At 40.0% G+C, this 14,666-nt stretch overlaps 1 protein-coding gene across 1 annotated transcript; it reads right to left on the bottom strand.

The window, feature by feature from the left end:
• Positions 1-4,198: 4,198 nt before the first annotated feature.
• Positions 4,199-13,584, bottom strand: fam161a (FAM161 centrosomal protein A). Its single transcript, XM_038278003.1, has 7 exons — positions 13,279-13,584; positions 10,991-11,259; positions 7,834-9,024; positions 7,391-7,558; positions 7,206-7,305; positions 4,745-4,884; positions 4,199-4,663 (listed from the first exon to the last, which is right to left on the bottom strand). The coding sequence occupies exons 1-7, from the start codon at positions 13,432-13,434 to the stop codon at positions 4,384-4,386; spliced, it is 2,304 nt and encodes a 767-aa protein (XP_038133931.1). The 5' UTR covers positions 13,435-13,584; the 3' UTR covers positions 4,199-4,383.
• Positions 13,585-14,666: the final 1,082 nt, after the last annotated feature.

Genomic DNA, 14,666 nt, shown 5'->3' with positions numbered 1-14,666 from the left:
ACACTACATTCTTCAGAATGCAGAGTGGAATAAAGGTGAAAAGCACAGGGAGCAGGAACAAATAAAATCAAATGTAATGATATAAACATTAGGCAGTTAAATAACATGCTGTTTTTTAAATTTCAATTACTGTAGAAATGTCCATACCTGTATATTAGTTATTTATTTTCCAGGTGCACAGTGTTTTGTATTGTTAAAACACTTTACAGTACAGTGTTTTATTGCTTATATTTTAACTCTTCACTATTATGTTATCCTTATATATTTTTCTAAGGTCCACATTCTATTCTATAAAAGGAGTAGAAAGATATAAGTAAATCTAAACAATGTATGTATAAAAATATATCTGCAAAATATCTTATATTAAACAACAAAAAAATGCTTAGTTAAGCAAATTGTGCAACTCTATCAGATTTATAGTCCCCACCCAGCAGATATATCAGAATCTGTCCTTAAATTACAGCCAAACTCATTTACACAGTAACAGATAAAAACCTTTAGATAAATCAAACATTACTGCCGCTTATCTGACTCAATAACCATTAAAAGAACTATTTTCATAAATTTCAGACGGAACTATTCACATACTTGTATTAAATTAAACTGAACTTGCAATATTCACCATTAGTAGTCTTGGAATTCGACCAGACCTCGGCGCTGCGCTATGACGTAATCAGCTCATAAATTCAAACAATTTCAATTCCTTTCAGTTTATGGCTCCAATTCACAACACATGTCACTTCAAGGCACTTTCCAGTTCAACCAGATCATCCAGTCAAACTGATTCAAGGTTTTCTGTCTAAGGTAAACTAGCTGATTGCATCGACTCATTGACTCTTCAGCAATTCCTCACACTAAGCATGCTTGTAGCGACAGTGGAGAGGAAAAACTCCCTTTGAAAAGGAGCCATCTGCTGAGGCCGACTGGGGTTCAAGGAGACAGAAGCAGACATACAAAAAGCAGCTGTAAAAGGCGGCCCCATCCAGCAAACACACAGCCAGGCAGACGAACTCTGAGCCAGCTCCCATGTCAGAGGATGAAGAGAGCACATCCAGTTAGTCACAGTCAGAGAAACAGGACTACACTGAAAAACAGGCTGATCTCCAACATCTATAGACAAAGGTATTGATGGCAGCAGCACAGCTGATATTTCTCTCCAGGATGGAGTCACAGCCAAACAGGAACAAACCAGAGGAAGCTACTACGAGAAAAAGCAGAGAGTAGAACATTAGAGCAGAGCCTCTGTTGCCTTTAAATTCCTTATATGGTGCGACGTGTTCAAGAGTTCATGATTAAGTGAAGGAGATGTGTTGCTTATTGCACATTGATCACGATGAGACTCATTTTATCTAAGTTTTCTTTTTTCAGCAGTTTTTCTAGTAAACGCCCATTTGATCAAACAGTGTTTGTTGGTCTGTGATTAATTGTTCAAACCCAAGTATCCACTTTAAGACATGGCTTTTGCTCAAAATAGAATCCTTGGTAAAGTTCTTACTGTACGTTTACCTGCAGGTTTTATTAAGGTGTTTGAAAAAAGCATACATATAAGAGACTTAAACTTACTTAGAGACTTAAACAAACTTTTATTCTCATTTTGTTTACACAAAATGTATGCAAAACGGAATTTCATTTTGTACAGCTTTCATGACATTTCCATTCCTTAAAGTGCAGCTGTGATCAAATGTAAACAGTGTGGGAGAAAAAACATGGTGCAAAAAAAATGCATTGATATGGAAGTTCAGAGCATTAAATATATTTGGTGCAAATATGCAGTATTTTTGATTTGGTGTTATTAGTGTGATGCAGAGTCTGTGACATGGTTTAGAGCAGGGGTAACCAATTAAAAATCAGCTGGGTCCAAATTAAGCAAATCATCAACCAGTAAAGGTCTGGATACATTTTTTATTATTTCCTGTTACTTTAAAAATAATTTAACAGTGAAATAAAATGAGGTTTATGCATCCATGTTATACACTTACCTTTTAAATGAAAAAATAATAAAAAATTTCTTTACATTTTAAAATCTAAAGTGTTAATAAAACACCTGAATTCTTTCTTTCTTTTTTCTGTCTTAATGTTGGCAGTGGGCTTTATGCTTCCCTGCAAGGCTTTAAACCTGGGTTTAAATGGAGACTAAGCCATTCTCAAGCACATATCAAGGTGCTCATTTTGAGCCTGGATCCAGATTTATTGTTGATTCTGTTCATGGTGGAGAATCCTGCTTCACAGCGGCAGGTTGAGCCAAACATCCTCTAAATGTGCAGGGTCATCTTTGAGCACGCCATTTCACTTTTCTTTCACCAGTTCACCGCAGTTCTTCCAGCAGTCCACACTTTCTCTGCTCTCTTTTTCTCATCGTCTTCTCCTTCCTTCCCATCGCCCGGCTTGCCACAGGTTTGCCTGCTGTGTCTAAAAGGAGCAGCAGCAGCAACCCAGACTGACAGCTCATTGGCTCATTTGGATCACGTCCAGCCTGGAGCCGGACGCTCCGGAGGGATTTACTGTATTAACAGGAGAAGCAGCACAAGTGAAATTAGACACTGTCCTCAGACAACATGCAGTAATTTATAAATGTTTTTAATCAGGTTGGGTCCGGATTAGCCAGCAGGTGGGTCCTGATCCGGACCACTTTCTGCTAATCTGGGACCTCTGTTTTAGAGTTTTCTCAACATTCATCAGTCTGATGGCAGTGGGGAAGAAACTGTTGCAGAATCTGCTGGTCCTGCATCCAATGCTGTGAAGCCTCTTACCAGAGGGCAGCAGGGAGAACAGTCCATGGTGGTGGGGGGGGCTCATTGATTATGTTAAGGGCACGGGACACGCAGCGCTGGGATGAAATGTCTTTAATGGAGGGAAGAGGAGCCCCCATGATCTTATTTGCTGTTCTCACCTTCTTCCAGTCTGAGGAGCTGCAGCCTCCACACCACACAGTGGTGTCGTCTGCAAACTTCACAATGTGATTAGTGGTAAACCTGGGGACGCAATAATGTGTCATCAGGGTGAACAGCGGGGGGGGGGGGGGGGGGGCAGGATGCAGCCCTGAGGGGAGACTGTGATTAGACTGATGACATCAGAGGAGTTCTGTGTTAGGTTTATTCAATGATGATTATAAAATTAATGTGTGTGTGCTTCTGAAACATTGGAGCAAGGAGATGCTCCACTCTGCCTTGTGATTCAGTTGATGGAGCATCCTGTCTTATGACCTGATCAATTGTTCTGTCAGAACCATACTGTTTTTTAACCATGTGTTATGTTCTGTTAATAAAAGACGACTGCAGGAGGGGGGTTGGGAAAAGAGTTGAAAGTTGGGTTGGGCTCTTTCTACTCCTGCAGGAGCTGTTGTTGAAAGTCCCTTTATGTGTGTATTCAGTACTTCTTTTACGAACCTACATTTTTGAACCTAACATTCTGTCCGACCCGGACTGGCTGAGGTCTGTTGGTCTGGGAGCCAATTGCAGAGGGGTGTATTGAAGCCCAGCTGTTCCAGTTGGCCTATCAGATGCTGTGGGATGATGGTGTTGGAGGGTTGGAAATTTGCAGGCTAAATAGCACTGGATGGCTGTTTCTAGGAAACCCAAACACTATAAGCAAGTTAGGTTTTGTACTTTCCATTGATTCAAACCTTAAAAATATTAACATAATGCCATAACAAATCATAGTAAAGCCATAAGTGGACATTTTAGCTTTCTAACTTAAGATAATAATAAAAAAAAGTAATCTGCAGCCCTATCACAAACCATACTGCCCTGAGGACTATGGTGGGTAGGGTCCCCAAAATTATTCTTAAATAAAAGTATTTTTACACAATGGCAGCCCACTTCCCTGCAACTCACAGCAGAATCCGCTCCAACTTCAGCCACTGGAGTGACCCCCACTTGCATATTTTTTTACTCTGACTCCCGCCTTTGACTGATTTACAGGGTCTGACCAGGAGATAACGCTTCTCTTTAGATCTTAATTTCCACAAATAATGACAGAATATTTTAGTACAAAGATCGATGTTTAAAGTCGTGGGGAAGCGGCTGTTCCAACCTTTGCATTTCCGGCGTTTGACCGCGAAGGGCCATTTTGAATGGCTGCTACTGTAGCTTGCCTTTGCTCATCAAGTATATAAAATACAGATTATATATGGTTATAACATACATCCAGTATTGTTTATTTTATATAAATAACCAAAAAATATTACAAATGACAATTATCCATCTAAAACTGAGATCACTGAACAGCAAATGAGATAGTCAGCAGAAATCAGCAGATTCATTGTTTATTTATTGTTCTCCCAGTTCGCAAATAACTGAACAATTACTATTTAAAATTGCAACTATAACCAAGCTATGAAATAAAAAGGTTTGTCTTTGCCTCATATTCGACAGCTGGCTGTTGTTAGTTTGCCGATTCCTGCTCCTTAACATCAACATCGTGCTCGCTGTCTTCTGAGAAGTTCTCATGGTCGTCTGAGTAGTCGTAGTTCTCGTCCGACGAGTGTGGATCGTCTCCATGACAATCCTGGTCTGTGAGCTGACCGCTGACATCTTCCCCCTGGAGGCGGGTCTGTGAGGCCTTATCGCTCTCCTCTTCATTCTCACTGGCATCATTAGTGTCTTCATCATCCAGGTAGACCTGTTTGTATTTTACCATTTTATAGTCTGCATCCTCCTGGTCACTGATAAACAACAAAAACAAACAGGAAAATTATTCATTGGTCTCTTTTAACCAGCCTACAGTAAATCTGCCATAGATTTACCTGTGATCCTTCTCACTAGATGTGGAGATTTTGCACTCGGATGCTGATTTTGCTGCCTTGTCCCTAATAAAGGCCTCAGTCACATCACATCCTTGCAGGGTTCGGATGTAATGCTTCTCTGCTGCTTGTTTGGCATTCCTCTGTTGCACAGATTAGGAAAGAAGTGTTTATTGAAGTATTAGAGCAGTATTGTTTAATGCAGTATTTATAGAATCACTTCCTGTTATGGTTCTTCCCCTTTGTTGTGACTCTGAGTTTTCAGTTTTCTGTTATCAGTTGTTTTGTTTTTTATTTTCCATCATATTCAAGCATCCCTTAGTTACTCTCTGTTGCCCCCTTGTGATTGTTTTCTGTCCCCTTGGATTCCCTCTTGCCAGTTCCACCCACACCTGCTCCTTATTCAGCTCATTAGTCCATCCTTTGTTCTGTTCTCCTTAAATACTCCACCTCTGCAGTCAATCAGTGCTGGTTCCTTCTCATTCCTGTACTTGCCTACTCAGCTTGTCTCTCCGTGGCTCCTCAGGCTCGTTTTCCCCTGATGTCTCCATGGTTTTTGGTTTGTTAAACATTTTTGTTGGGATTTCTGGATTTGTACATCTGTTTCCTGTTTTCTTAAATTAAATCTGTCAGAACTCATCTCTCCTTCCCTGATCTCTGCATCTGGGTCCTCAAGCAACCTCACCACCCATTTTTGACACTTCCTGAAAAAGCAATGCAACACAACCTTAAGCTTTAAAGGAATAGTCTGTTCACCAAGAAATGATCAATGGATCATTATTTATACCTAAAATTAATACGTTCGTGTTGATTTAATGTATTTAGAAGTGATGGTGAAATGAAGCCTCATGAGGCATTGAACCGTTTGGCCAAATTGCTTCAACGAGCCCCACAGTTCATGAGGCTTCATGTGAACATGTCACCACCTATTGGTGGACGCCAGAACTACAGTTTGTAATAAAATCTGGGATTTTTTTATGCAACTGTTCTTTTTTTTTCCCTTTTTAAGTTCTTTTGCAATTGTTAATGGTTGGTGTGTATAATAAAATCTTTTGTATTTTTTTTAAGTGTAAAATTTCTTAGAACAATCATTTAAGGTGCACAGTCTTTCTGCCATTTTATTGAAATAAACTCAAGCAGACAGTGAAAGTGTGCAAATTGGGCAATGATGAGCAAAATGAAAAGTGTTAGTCAATTTTATTCAAAAATGATAGTTTTTCCGCGTTTTTTTTTTTGGTTTAAATCAGGTTGGAATTTGTCTTCAACCAATCTTTTGGTTAAACCGACCTAATTTACCCAATCTATATTTTTACTCGGGCAAAACAATGCAAATTAGTCTCATCAGCCAAAATAATTAAGTTTAATCGCAACTTTCAAAAGTCAAAGACCGGTCAAGAACCATCAACCTCTAGAGTGAGAGCCAGGCTCTCACTCTAGAGGTTGACAACCATAGTGGTGAGGAAAATATTAATTAATAGTGACGTGTCAACACCAGCTATGTCCGGTGGTTTGCGCAAATTTTGTTCATTACATTGTTTATTCTAACCAAATAAGTTTTAACCAACAAGATTGGTTGGAAAAACAACCAATCTATTCTTAGAATCTATCCAAACTCTATCCAGCTGACAGCAGCTCTCCTCCAAACTCCCACATCTTAACCGAACACTGAAGCTGTTTAGATGCCTGTCAAAATTCTTGCGCTTCCCGAACCACTTCCCGAAGCGGTCACGTGGTATCACGGTAGCGAGGACTCGGACGTGTTCAATTTTGGCCCCTTCGGGCCTTCGGGGAAACGCCCCCTCCATTACTCGACACACGCCTCGAAGCCTCGGCTCATCTCATAACATCACTAGTATTTAGCATTAATCAGTTAAAAAAAAACTACATACATGTATGTAAATTTTCATATACCGGTATATATATATATGTATATATATATATATATATATGGTGCTAGGCTTACCGCACTGTGACGTTACTGCCGAAATATGTCAGGCGTGAGGTGTTACTACATTTGGGCAAAGATGGCGGCTCCCAGACTCCGTGATCGTTACAAAAAGTATTGTTTTCATTTTTTTATTGATTAACGCTTAATTCATTAAATCACCCGGAATGTATTAGTTTTAATAATGATTCCTCGCTGACCGGACTTTTCCTTTAAATGCATGCACGAGCCCATTTCTCCTCGTGCACGCTCTGTTTAAAAGTTGCTGTTTGCATCACTCATACAAGCTTACTTTCAAAAACAAGATCTGCAAGTTTTCCACTATGTCAGACTCACCAGGAAATAAAAATGGGGACGATTACGTAGGACGCCCTGACGTAAACATATCGCCAGAATGACTGACAGTTGAGAAGACCATTTTTTTGATGATCCACCCAGAAAAAATCCATCCTCCACTTTACCTTTAAGATGATGAGCAGGAGTATACAAACTGATTGGTTTGGGATGGCTGCAGCTCACCTGTGTAACCTGCTCCAACAGCAGCGGCCTCCCTTTCACTCTCTCTTGCATCTCTCTGATCTCCTGGCGGTATTCCTTCTTGCGCTGAATGTCTTGTTTCCTGTAGAGAACAAACATGTGACCTCTTTATTCAAAGCACAGAGGAAGCCGTCTCCATGTTCAAGTCATAAAACAACCGTGTCCACCTGAAATCTTTTAGCTTGCTCTTGTACGTCTGGGAAAGGGCTAGATGGGGGTCATTGGCTTGGGCACGTTTTAAAACCATCCTCTGCAGCTTCCTCTCCCTCTCCCTCTGCTTTTCTCTCCGACGCTCCTCCTCTTCTTCGGCCTTCTTCCTCTGCTCCAGAGCTCTTCTACAAAGATAATTTTGGTGACAGAGGTCGGAAGGTTTGGAGAGGATGACTTTGGCGGGAAGGGCAGCGACATACGAAGCTATTCTGGACTGGGTGCTGCTCTAGGATAGCTGTGGGTTCTGGGATGGGAGGTGGTCCAGAAGAGTCCTCTTTACTAGACCTAAATCACAGAGGGGATCAGCTCTGGTCGCTATGGCTACACAGGACATGTGAGTTCAGAGGCTCGGACTATTTCCACTACAATAGTTGAAGCCTTTGGGCTGCTGATATGATACCTCACAGCTTCATGACGCTTTTTGGTTGCGTCTGTAACTTTGGCAGGAAGCAGCTCCAGACTTCCTGAGAGGGACGAACAGAGGCTTGAGTTGGGGGTCTGCGACGTTCCAGGTTTGATGTGAGGCCATCGCAGCATCCGAGGGCTGCCCTGGTCCTTCTCGATGTCTGCCAGGATGCGCTCCCGGTGTGAGGAGATTTGGGAAGTCTTCAGTTCAAAGGGTTCGCACGCCGTCGTAGGCTTCACGTCCTTCCTCCTTTCCAGCTGCTTCTGGAAGCGTCTGTAGCTAGCGTTGAAATCAGGCACCTCTTTGTTTATTTGAGGCTTGTGGGGAAAGCCGTCATTGCCCCCGGCTGCAGCGCTGCCATCTTTGGTCTTCTTGCGATCACTGAGACGTCGTGTGAGCATGCTGGGAGGCACCGACGCACTCCTGAGCATCTCCTGGGCCCTCATCTGTATCTTGATGGATCGGTACAACTGTTCCTCCTTCATCTGCTCCCCCGATGCCGCCGCATACACAGATTTAGGTACAGGCTTAGCTTTGAAAGGTTTCACTTTCTCCTGGTCAGATTGCTGTTGCTGATGTAGCTGCTTCTGTTCCCTCTTTAGTCTCTCCCTCTCCAGGAAGCTGAAAGGCTTTTGAAGGGCTCGAAGATGCTGCGCCTCTCGCTCTTGCATGGCTTTCCTTCGCTCCTCGTTCCGCCACTGCAGCTCTTCGTACACTGGAAGATGGACGTGCGCAGGCACCGGACTGGCGCGGAACTGCCTCTGGCATTCGGTCACCTCCTCCAGCTGCCTTCTCAGCTCTGCGTTCTCCAGTTCCACCTCAGAGCGTGTCTTTATGCCATGCTTCTGCTTCTCAGCTTCCCGCAGTGTCATGTGGAAGGGTTTTGGGAGGGTCACTTTGGGATTTCTTCGCTCCCTTCTCCTCCCACACCGCCCATCTCCTGGCATGCTGTGCAGCGACGAGGAGGACGTGCAATGATTGACGGGGGACACCTTGAAGTCCTTCCACATGTTCTTGATGCACTCTTTAGGAGAGAACAGGAGGCCCTTTTCCACGTTGCAACTGGTAGCTTCATTCTCATCGGATGAGTCAGACTGTCCAGAGCCCCAGCGGAGTTCAACAGCAGAGTGGGACTTTCTCAAACGATGATGTGAAGCTGCGGGGCTTATACTTGACCAGGGTACCCTGACCAAATAAGAAAAAAAAGGCATTTTACTACAGCGAAGCACGTTTGTATCATATCATTCAGGTTTCCTGATGGGACATGCATTTATATTTAGCACTCTCTTTACTCTGAAAATGATTAAATCTAAGGTTGGCCGATTCCTTCATGAGCTGCTGTTTGGACCAGAATCACAAAGGCTGCGGATCACAGCAGACAGATTGAGAATAAAGTGTAGAAGTTGACCAGGATTATATTTTTAAACAACATTCTGAGTTTTGAACGTCATATGAACAGCTAATCCTGCTGTCAGGGAGCATTTTCTCAGCAGGGACAAGGAAGTCAGTTAGAGTTCATAGAGAGGTGTATGGAGATAATTACGTTAGAATCCTGACAGAAAACCTGTTTACTGCAAAAACGACCTAAATAGAAGCATATTTGAACTTGCTTTGAGCGGGTAAACAAGAGGATCTGCTTATTTAGTTATTTTTAGCCATAAACAAGATAATTGTAAATTACACATTTGAAATAAGACAATGTTGTTGTTTTCTTATTTTAGATGTAAATCTTCTTAAAAGATGCAGATTTTCAGGAAATGATAAAAAAATCTTGACAAAAAGTTGTGAATAAACATGATAAAAGACTGAACAATTACCTGCTGGTGTGTGGATAATCAGAATCATAATGCATGTGGATATAAATTATATAATCTCATAGTTTAATTCTTTAGAAAGAATTGCGTCTTTTTTTTTATTTTAACATATTGTCCAGCCATTAGCATAGACCCAGAGCTACATTGGAAATTTTTTAGATCAGGGAGGGTAATTCCAGTTCCTGAGATCAGGTATCCTGTCACTTTTCAGCTTGGTTCACATTGTAGGCACATGCCACCCAAATGAGACTCATACCCAAACTTTTCATGGGAGTCAGAATGGCTAAATTCAGATCTCTCTCTCTCTTGGATCCTTTCTACGCTTCTTTATCTTGTTTTGTTTTTCAGTATTACTACTATTGTTATTATTATGGCCTTTTCTAAATCTAAAATATCCTTTTCTAGAGTACAGATCTAGATAAGATAGGTGCTATACCATTTACAGCAGGGGTCTTCAATGTTTTCCAGGCCAAGGACCCCAAACTGGATGGAGAGGGGACCCCCTAATTATATTATGGGTTCTGGGCAATATTATATACTATTTGCCTCTTAATCTGCGTTGCGTTAAAGGCAATAAAGTTCAACCAAAAAAAAAAAAAAAAAAAAAAAAAAAAAAAAAAATATATATATATATATATATATGTGTGTGTGTGTTTGTGTGTGTAAACTAAGTATTTCAGCAATAATTGAAGTTTTAGGAACAAACTATTATTAGACAGGGGCCTTTCTGCTTGAGGCTTTGGTCTGCTAATAAAGTTTCTTCAAATTATTTCAAGTGTGGCTTAAGTTTTTACCTTACAGGTTTGTTGACCCTCTATATGCACCTTGGAAGTTGGTGAAGTTGTGCCAGAAACTTTTGATCTCTTTAAAAAAAATAAAGCACATTTCTTTCTTTTCACATCAGAATATTCTTCCATTGCTTTTGCTCTGATCCATTAAACGTAAGGACTCCAAGATGTTGATCCATCAGATAAAATCTACTGTAATGGGAAAAAAAATTTGAATATTTAATGGGGTGTAAATATTCCTGCAAGGCGCTGTAATCTGGAGTCAGTTTGTTGTCTATGTGATGGAATACTAACTGGAATATGTCCTTAAAATATAACATATTGTATCAGGATCAGGACATAAAGGAAATTTCGTGAAAAAGTAAACTCACTTCATTTTCTTTAAACTATTCCATTAAACCAGCAGTAGCCAATAAAACAAAAAAAAAAGACAAACTTTTCTTCTGTTTTGATGTTTTATGTGGAACCATCTAAAGAACTATTATAAGCATGAGAATCAGACCCTGTGATGGTCACCATACAGTTGGAGTCTTGCAAAAAGTCACCCACCTACACCCTAACTCCAGCGTTGCCATGTCTAAGGGCTCCATGGACTTGAGCTGCAGCTTTTGTTGATACATGCTTTCCAGCTCAGCCATGGTGCGCAGGTGGGCCTTTTTCAGCTCCTCCAGCTTGCTGTAGTATTCCTCGTTAGAGAAGAAGATTTTGCTCAGGTCGAGGAATCCTCCTGCTGCTTTATGGCCGCTCCTAATGGGAGGGACCCCCTTTTCCAGATAGTCCTCATGACAGAAATCAGATCCCATTTCTTCATACTCCAACTAAAACCGTAAAAACAGCACAAAAAGCTCATATTCAAAGCACTTCGTTATCAGTCAGATGTAAGAATAACTGGTTATCGGGGGTAACATAACATAACAGTTATGTTACTGCTAAATATCCTTTAGCTAAAATGCCATCAGAATGCTTATAATAAAACTGTGCCCCAAATTTCCCTAGGCAAAGACAGTTATAATGCTGTTTCACATGAAACGAGCCTCAGTTTTAAAGTGCATGAAGTTTTTTTTGTAACACTAGAGCAGTGCAAGCATCCTCAGTAACCCTCCTGCAGGACTAAGCCTATTAGCCCATGTTGGCAAGGACCATATGGTAATGAAAGGAAGGGTGTTTTAGTATGAAAAGAGTTCAGCTGATATCCTAACTTCATCAGGTATCTGCTCTCATTGATAAAACTCTAATCAAGCACAATGGGCGGATTTAGGAAATTTGGGGCCCTAGGCAAAGACAGGCAGGGGGTCCCTCTGAATTGAGAAGACAACACATCAAACAGACCCATTCTACAGATAGAGACATTTTAAACGAATAAACATCCATTCTTCATTGTACGTCTTGCCCCTCTCTTCTTCTTCCTCTCTATGTTTTGTACTTAGCTGACTTTTCATGCTGTCTCTAAAGGAATGAAAGATTTTTTCCAATCACTAAGCTCACTTAGCTGATTGCTCCTTCCTGTGTTTCCAAAAAGGCCAAAGTAAATAACCCAGTCCTTCTTTTCACTGTAGACAAGCCATGATCTGCTTATCTGTTCTCCATTTTTCATTTGGATGAAATAATAGCTGCATGAATCATGACAGCAGACAAGATGGAGGAGAGCAGGAGGCGGGGTTACCAATCTACTTGCTCTGGAGAGCAGAGTTTGCTGCTTTTAGACGTTGTCTCCAAAGTCTGCAGTAGCAGAAAAAAGTCTCTAGATTTGGCGCTAGGAGCTTTTTAGAAATCAAAGTGCTAGAGGGGTCTGAAAAGTTGCTAAATATAGCGACAAAATCGCTTGCATCGTTTGTTTTCAAATGGTGTGCTGCTGTCTGTTTGGACCTTTCTAAACATGTTCAGCAGATGGACTGATCCAATATGGTGGACACTGAAGAGGGGGGCTGAGACACGATTAATATTATAAGCATTCTGATGGCATTTAAGCGAAATGATTTTTTATCAAAAACATAATTAATGTGCACAAATAAGGAATAGTTGCATGAAGCATACATTTAAACAGATCTTTATGGGGCCCCTAGGGCCCTAGGCAACTGCCCAATATTGCCTAATGGTAAATCCCCCCCTCCCTGATCAAGCATCAGTGAGCCGCTTGAAAAGCTGGCAGGCTTGACGTCCAGAGGACAAACAGGAGGATGGGATTATGGACTGGATGTGACCTGCGGTAATTATCCCAGACGGAAATCCAAAAATAGTCAGGAAAACAAATCATGGAGGTCAAGTGTTTTCCATGACACCGTCTGCAGCCTGTGGACTGAATCAGACCAGATTCAGTCTCAGCTCATTTAATCTGACATGATAAAAATACAGCTTCAAAAAAAATCAGGCAAAATAAGTCAGCGAGCTGCTTCACAAGTTTACATAGAGAAGCAAATTAAAATGTCTTTTAGCCCCTAATTTCAAAGCATTTATTAATTGTTTTATTTTGTGTGTGTGTGCAGAACAGATGAACCTGCCTGTTAGGTATTGATAACCAACCTGAAGTGACTTATTTTACAAAACCCTGTAATATATATATATAATAATAATAATAATAATACATTTTATTTAAAAAGGCGCCTTTCTGGACACTCAAGGTCACCGTACAAAAACATAAAAAGTGTCAGAAAAAAAAAAAAAAAAAAATATATATATATATATATATATATATATATATATATATATATATATATATATATATATATATACACATACAGTGCATCCACATGTCACAGCTTCTTTTTAATAGCACAGACAGACCTAAAATTGTGAATATTTGTACAGATAAATCCCATTATTAACCCCACCGTACGTACTTCCTTCTCGTAGTCCCGGTTGTCCAGGTGGCTCCTGGCCGTGAAGGGCAGGACTCTGTCCCGCTCGTATGAAGCTAACGGGGCTTTGGTGTGAGGGTCCACCGGGGTCTTCAGACACGAAGTCACCAGAATGTTGGTGCGGTGAGGATTCGCCATTGGTTAAAGTTATTATTTGTCGGTTAAACTGCTGATAAACTGAGTTATTACAGAGGAAACAAACGAGAGTCATGCAGGCTCTGTTTCCAGGCAGCGGAAAGTGACCATAGCAACAGAGAAGCGTGGTTGCGAAGGAAGTGACGTTATATCCGGAAGTAATATTGGTAAAGTTTTCTTTTCTCAAAAACAAAACAAACAAAAAAACTTTATTTAACCAGTATTTTACGGAAGAGGATTAGGGCCACTGAAAAAAAAAATACATTTATTTAAAGTCAGAATTCTGAAAAAAAAGTCAGAATTCTGAGATTAAAGTCTTTTTTCCCATACTAAATTGAAATAAAATTTTAAAATCAGTAAACTTTTTTTTTTTTTTCCAGTGGCCCTAATCCTCTTCCATATACATATCTTAATACAGAAGAAATACAAATATAAACAGAGAGGGAACAATAATAATAGTAAAATAATAAAATAACAATAATAATAAAGGGGCAACATTATATTATACATAGATTCAAGAACAGTGCGTTAAACCAGCAGATTAAATTTACTCACGAAAGAAAGAAAATTACCAGCACTTTTTGATCTTACAAATTCTAAAGATTTAACATTAGCTTTTGTCTAATTTTTCCAATGGGATATAACTGGTTTATATTTTAAGTAACGGCATTTGTGTAAATAAAATGTAACTAATAAAATTAAAATAATACCAAAATTATGTTCAATTTTCGAAACTATACCAAATAAAGCTACCCTTATGGTAAAATCAGGTAACTGAATTCCTTTAGATCGGATCCACATCAGAAAGTCAAGCCAAAAGCTTTGGACTATAGAGCAATCAAAGAACAGGTGTTCCAGACTTTCACTTTCAACCAATATTAGTAAAGTTAAAGATAAATCTTCCAAAAAGGCACATTCTTAAATACTATTATCTCTAAAGGGGATTTTTTAAATTCATTCATAAAGCATGCATGGCTTTTTGATGTACCCATGAGCTCTCTGTAGGAGGCATAAAAATAAAAACCCTTAATTTCCTTTTACTAAATAAATACAACAAAAAGTTTAAAACATGGCCCTTAATTTCTGCCACTTTTCTTCGTTTTCTTGACCCATTCCTGCTGTTCAACCTTACACTTTTGTTTTATTTCTTTCAGTTTTTCAATACAATTGTTCCTGTTTGCTTTTATAATAAAAAACAAAACAGAACAAAAAAACAGGGAAAAATAAAAATCTTT

The sequence above is a fragment of the Cyprinodon tularosa genome, unplaced genomic scaffold, assembly GCF_016077235.1.
Source record: "Cyprinodon tularosa strain WSP-4 unplaced genomic scaffold, ASM1607723v1 ctg137, whole genome shotgun sequence".
NCBI lineage: Eukaryota > Metazoa > Chordata > Actinopteri > Cyprinodontiformes > Cyprinodontidae > Cyprinodon > Cyprinodon tularosa.
The sequence above is the reverse complement of the archived record's forward strand: the minus strand, read 5'-3'. Positions and strand labels throughout refer to the sequence as shown.